Below are 6,130 nucleotides of genomic sequence, written 5' to 3'. Positions count from 1 at the left end.
CCACACACGCCCACTCCCCACATGCCCATGCACACACTCCACACAGGCCCATGCACACACACTCCACACACACGCCCATGCACACGCACACTACACTCTCACCCATGCACATGGACACCCCCAAAGCACACATTCAGAGAAGCATGTGCACACACGCAGGGACACACATGGGTGTGCCCACACTCACACCCTTGTGTTTTATTTTTTTTAGACACAGGGTCTCACTCTGTCACCCTGGCTGGAGTACAGTGGTGCAATCGTGGCTCACTGCAGCCTGTAGCTCCCAGGCACAAGTGATCCTGTCACATCAGCCTCCCAGGTAGCTGGCATTGCAGGCATGCCCCACTGTACCTAAGTTTAAAAAAAAATTTGTAGAAACGTGGTATCTCTGTGTTGCTTAGGCTGGTCTCAACCTCCGGGAGCAAATCATCTGCCTCAGCCTCCCAAAGTGCTGGGATTACAGGCGTGAGCCACCATGTGTGCCCAGCCCACAGTCACACACAAGCACACACACAGGGGCGGTGGTGCAACAGGACCCAAGAGGAGCCCAAGGGCAGAGACCACCGCCACCTGCAGCTCCAAAAGGCAGAGACTCCCAGCAGGAGGTGGCAGCAGGGAGCCTCTGGGGCCGCTGAGAGCTCAACGGCGTTTCCTGCAAGTTCTGTCATCACACACCTGTGGTGACAGCTGCCAGGCAGGATGGCACTGAGCACTGCGGGGAGCTATGCACGCCCTTCTCACACATGCCCAGGGCCCAAGACTGTGTGGCCAGACATGCAACGGTGTAAATTCATGACAAACTCGCACCTGGCACCCCCAAGGCCCACCTGCATCCTCTCCAGGGGCTGGGGCTGGCAGGAGGCCCTGTGGATGAGGTACACATGCTCCATGTACTCCGTGATCCGCTGCAGGAAGCTAAGAGGCTCGTTGAAGGCGATTGGCATCGTGATCTTGGACAGCTCCTGGAAGGATGGGGAAGGCACGCTGGTTATTACTGTCTTCCTGACACTGCTGGGCTGTCCATGCCCCTGCTCTGAGCATCCCTTCATGGAGCTGCAGACTCTAGGGCTGAACAGGATCTTCAAATCCCCCATGGATGAGCCGCTGCCTGCCCCGTCACCCCTGCCCTGTGAGCCTCAGCTGACATCAGACCCAAAAGACAATCTGTGCTGGGCCTGGAGAGGTCTCCGGCATGAATCCTCTCTGCCTCCCCAGCCCACTGCCCCATTCCAGACACAGAGACTGCCACAGGGGCTCCTGGACCCTCCCACACCCCCTCCCTAGCTCCACATCTCTACTCTACTTCCAGAGTAGTGGTCCAAGGCCAGGCGTGGTGACTCACACCTGTAATCCCAGCACTCTGGGAGGCTGAGGCAAGTGGATCACCTAAGGTCAGGAGTTCGAGACCAGCCTGGCCAACATGACAAAACCCCATCTCTACTAAAAATATAAAAATTAGCCAGGTGTGGTAGCACACGCCAGTAGTTTCAGCGACTGGGGAGGCTGAGGCAGGAGAATCGCTTGAATCTGGGAAGTGAAGGTTGCAGTGAGCCAAGATGGTGCCACTGCACTCCAACCTGGGTGACAGGGCGAGACTCCATCTCAAAAACAAAAAACCGAACAGTAGTTCCAAAGCAGAGCCACTCACATCATTAAAAATAGTCCCTGGCTTCCCATCACCTCCAGGATGCCTCGGACATGCCTGAACCTGGCAAATGAGTCCTCCCACAATGTGGCCCCACAAAGCTTTGCCCTAATGCCTTCCGAGTTGGCAAATGCACCTCAGGTGTCTGCTCCCAGGCCCTGTGCAGCACAGAGCGGGTGCCTGGGTCAATGCGAGAAGCTGGGAAGGTGCCAAGGGACAAGTGCCCACAGGAGCCATTCTTCCAGCTGGGCTGCTAGCAAAGGGATCCCAACAGCTGGGCGGCAGGCATTCCAAGAAAGCACAGCTGTGCACCTCAGGGCAGGCTCTTCAGGAAGCTGTGCACCTCCGGAGCGGCCAAGGCAGAGGCAGAAGGACAAGGAGAGGACCCAGAGAGGACAGGAGGGAGCGGAGGAGGAGGTGCCAGTGGCAACAGGGACAGCACGGGCTTTGGGGTCTGTCTGCCAGTGGTTCCCAGCCGACACACACGAGCTGCTGAGCCTCTCAGGCTCCTGGTCTGCACCAGGGACTAGAACGGCCCCACCAAGCCCTCAGGACACCACGGGCACTGCCGGTCCACCTGCTCTGCGTCCCAGGGTGGGCAGGGTGCGCACAGCACAGCACCACAAGGATGCACCCGGCTTGGGCCATGAGGTTCCCAAAACTCAGCATCCGTGCTGGGAGGGGGGCTCTGCTCAGACACTGGGTGGAGGGTGAGCGCAGGGACCGCGGCGGAGAGCACAGAGCAGACGTACAGAACCTGGGGCCTAGGCTGCTGCAGGGGCCAGCATGCCCAGATGGCGCCGGACACACAGGGACTGTGGGGCTCAGGAGGGGCTAGAACTTGGTTCCAACTGAGGCAGCCCTGGCGTGTGGGTGTGGCCGAGACTGCACAGGGGAACGTGACTGCCAAGGAGAGCAGGAAGAGATGTGACCCTCGTGACTCGGAGCTCAGCACTGTAGGAGCACATGGGAGAGAAACAAGGAAGCCCCGGAAGAATGAACAGAAAAGCAGACAGATGGGGCAGCATTTGCAATTTACATTCGCCCTCCCGGGCTCTAAACGCCTGCAAAACTACAAGAGGCCATAGCCCACAGCGGCCAGAGATGGGGCCAGGGAGGCCAGGAAGGAAGTGTGGACGGCAGTGGCCCTGAGTGTGGGGAGACGATGCCTCTCTCAGGTCAGGAGAGATGGTATCACAACTGCGTGCAGCTCCCACCCAGGAAAGCCCCCCGGCTGCTGTGGAAATGCACAGTGATGCAGCCCCACAAAGGCGACTGGGCTGCTTCCAGAAAACTCTACAGGCATTTGCCCCCGACCCAGCAGCCCCACTTCTAGGAACCTGCCCCACAGAGCCTTGGCCAGGCACCCATGCAGGGTTCTTTGCTGCAGCACGGCCAGATCCACGAGAGACCACAAATGCCCCATGTGTTCAACAACACGGCGCCAGTCAGTGAGCTGGGCAGCCATGTGAGAGAGCACCACACCATTAAAAGATTAAGAAGTCGTCCAGGGGAGATGGCTCACGCCTGTAATCCCAACACTTTGAGGGGCCAAGGCGGGGAGGATCACTTAAGGCCAGGAGTTGAAGACCAGCCTGGGCAACAAACTGAGACCCTGTCTCCACAAAAAATTTTGTGAAAGTAACTGGGCATGGTTGTGGGTGCCTGCAGTCCCGGCTACTCTGGAGGCTCACTTAAGCCCAGGAGGTTGAGGTTACAGTGAGCCATGATCCTGCCACTGCACTCCAGCCTGGGTGACAGAGTAAGACTCAATTTCTAAAAATAAATAATAATAAGATTAAGAAGTCACTGCATGCTCCTATGGATATACGGTCGAATTTTAAAAGGTGGAGAAAGCGTCTCATTTACGTAAAGAAGTGAGGAGAAAATACATGTGGAATCAGCTGTGTGATGCATGAAAGACGTGCCCTAAACGTGGCTCCCGGCCTCCTGCCGGGAAAGCAGAGAGCACCGGGAGGGGACAGGGACAGGAAGCTGACCCTCCTGGAATATACCTTGCTTGATAAATTTGAGGCAGAACCTATTATTTAAAGGAAATAAAATTTTAAAAAGTCATATGTAAATATCAAAAATGAAACAAATGAACCTGTCATTCCCTGGGTGGCACAATCACCTAGAGAGGTGCCCAGATGGTTTGAAAACGCTGGCATCTGAGACAGGCCCTGAAGACAAAGACAGCTGCAGGAGCCACAAACATGCTGTCTCAGCACGACGCCGTCAGCAGCAGAGCCGGTCCTGCGGGTATGTGGGGCAAAGCGAGTGAGTCACAACCACGTTCCGGTCTCAATCCATCCTCGCCAGGGCTGCCGCAACAGGGATTGTCAGTGAGGGAGACACAGACAGAAGACCAAGGGGTTAGGCGGAGCCTGTCGGCCCCCATTTGAGGCATCACTGAAGCAAACAAAAACACAGTTCCGAGCTGTAGGACAGACCTCGTAATAAGACCACGCCAGTGGCCTCCCGAGAGCCCGGCCGTGGTCCTGAATTCTCCTTCTGTCGCTGGACAAGTAGCTGATTCCAGACCCCAGATGGTAAGTGCACAGGAAAGGCGTGAAGCTCCTTTTGTAAAGGACTCCAGGCCACCTTGAAGAGACTCTCACTGGCCAAAGGTGGAACAATGTGTGGAAGATCCACTAGGCTAAACACTAGGAGGCAAACAAGAAACAAACGAGCTGGTGACACCAGTCACACTGGATGATGCCAGTGAACTAACACATCATGGGAAAAGTTAAATGAGGAGGAGGAATTGCTCACCGGTCCTGGCTTTCCTACACAAACTGCATGTACAGCAAAGAAGGGAAACTTCTCACTACAATATCCCAGGCAATCAATAAAGGGTCATCATGTTGGCACGGCTCCAACTAGCAACTCTTTGTGAGTTACTGGACCCACACTCTTGAGTGCCCACAGCCTTTTTTGTTTGTTTGTTAGAGACAGGGACTCACTCTGTCGCCCAGGTTGGAGCGCAGTAATGTGATCACCGCTCACTGCAGCCTCAACCTCCCGGGCTCAAGTGATCCTCCCATCAACCAACCGAGTAGCTGGGACCCTGGGCATATGCCATCATGCCCGACTAATTATTTTTTGTAGAGAGGGGATCTCACTTTGTTGCCCAGGCTGGTTCTGAACCCCTGGCCTGAAGTAATCCTCTCACCTCAGCTTCTGACAGTGATTACAGGTGTGAGCCACCACACGCCCAGCCTGCTCACAGCTTTTAAATTCAGAGAAAGAGCAACAAAAAGGCTTCCTGACAGACACAAACGAGGTCCACACACACGATCGCAGACACAGAGGGCGACACATGAGACCACGAGACACCTGAACACAGGACAGGTAACGAGGTCCACACACATGACTGAAGACACAGAAGGTGGCACATGAGACCATGGGACATCTGAACACAGGGCAGGTAACAAGGTCCACACACACGACCACAGACACAGAAGGCAGCACGTGAGACCACGGGACATCTGAACACAGGGTGGGTAACGAGGTTCACACACACGACCACAGACACAGAAGGCGGCACGTGAGACCACAGGACGTCGGAACACAGGGCGAGTATCTGACGATTCCACCAAAACCTCCAGAGGGGAGTGTTTGGAAGTGAAGGGTGAGGGGTGGAGCCAATCTGCGAGGCCCCTCCCAGCGCCTTTCCAAGTTTGCCAGTGCTACATGCTCACATGCAACTTTTACCTCAACCCCTCCATGATCCTTACCTAGGGAATGCAACTGACATCATTTCATGTTGTTGAAAAAATGCCTTTGGTCCTAGAACTGTTTTTTTTTTTTTTTTTTTTGTGGCGGAGTCTCAATATGCCACCTGGCTGGAGTACAGTGGTGCCATCTCAGCTCACTGCAACCTCCATCTCCTGGGTTCAAATGATTCTCCTGCCTCAGCCTCCCGAGTAGCCGGAACTATAGGTGCATACCACCACCCCCAGCTAACTTTCATAATTTTAGTACAGACAGGGTTTCACCATGTTAGCTAGGATGGTCTCGATCTCTTGACCTTGTGATCCACCTGCCTTGGCCTCCCAAAGTGCTGGGATTACAGGCACGAGCCACCAGCTACCAGCCTTTTTTCTTTCCTTTTTTTTTTTTTTTTTGGTGGATTACCTGAGGTCGGGAGTTCAAGACCAGCCTGACCAACATGGTGAAACCCCGTCTTTTTTTCTTTCTTAAGAGATAAGGTTTCCCTCTGTCATCCAGGCTGGAGTGCAGTGGTGAAATCACAGTTCACTGCAGCCTCAAACTTCTGGCCTCAAATCCTCCCATCTCAGCCTCCGGAGTAAGTGAGACAATAGACATCACCACTGGCTAATTAAAATACGTTTTGCAGAAGTGGGTCTCGCGATGTCGCCCAGGTGCTAGCCTCAAGCACTCCTCCTCCGTCAGCTTCCCGAGCACCGGGTTACAAGCACCCCACCTCCGTCAGCTTCCCGAGCACCGGGTTACAGGCAC

The 6,130-nt window shown here is 54.9% G+C and overlaps 1 protein-coding gene across 3 annotated transcripts in view; it reads right to left on the bottom strand.

The window, feature by feature from the left end:
• Nucleotides 1–6,130, bottom strand: part of OSBPL2 (oxysterol binding protein like 2) — a 60,888-nt gene that overhangs the window by 24,710 nt on the left and 30,048 nt on the right. For all 3 annotated transcript variants that reach the window (XM_037729573.1, XM_017503475.2, XM_017503476.2), the window contains one exon: nt 828–962. In XM_037729573.1, coding sequence (XP_037585501.1) covers nt 828–962 — 135 coding nt within the window. The remainder of the gene's footprint in view (nt 1–827; nt 963–6,130) is intronic.

The sequence above is a fragment of the Cebus imitator genome, unplaced genomic scaffold, assembly GCF_001604975.1.
Source record: "Cebus imitator isolate Cc_AM_T3 unplaced genomic scaffold, Cebus_imitator-1.0 Scaffold311, whole genome shotgun sequence".
Taxonomy (NCBI): Eukaryota; Metazoa; Chordata; class Mammalia; order Primates; family Cebidae; genus Cebus; species Cebus imitator.
This window is presented reverse-complemented; position numbering and strand designations above follow the sequence as displayed.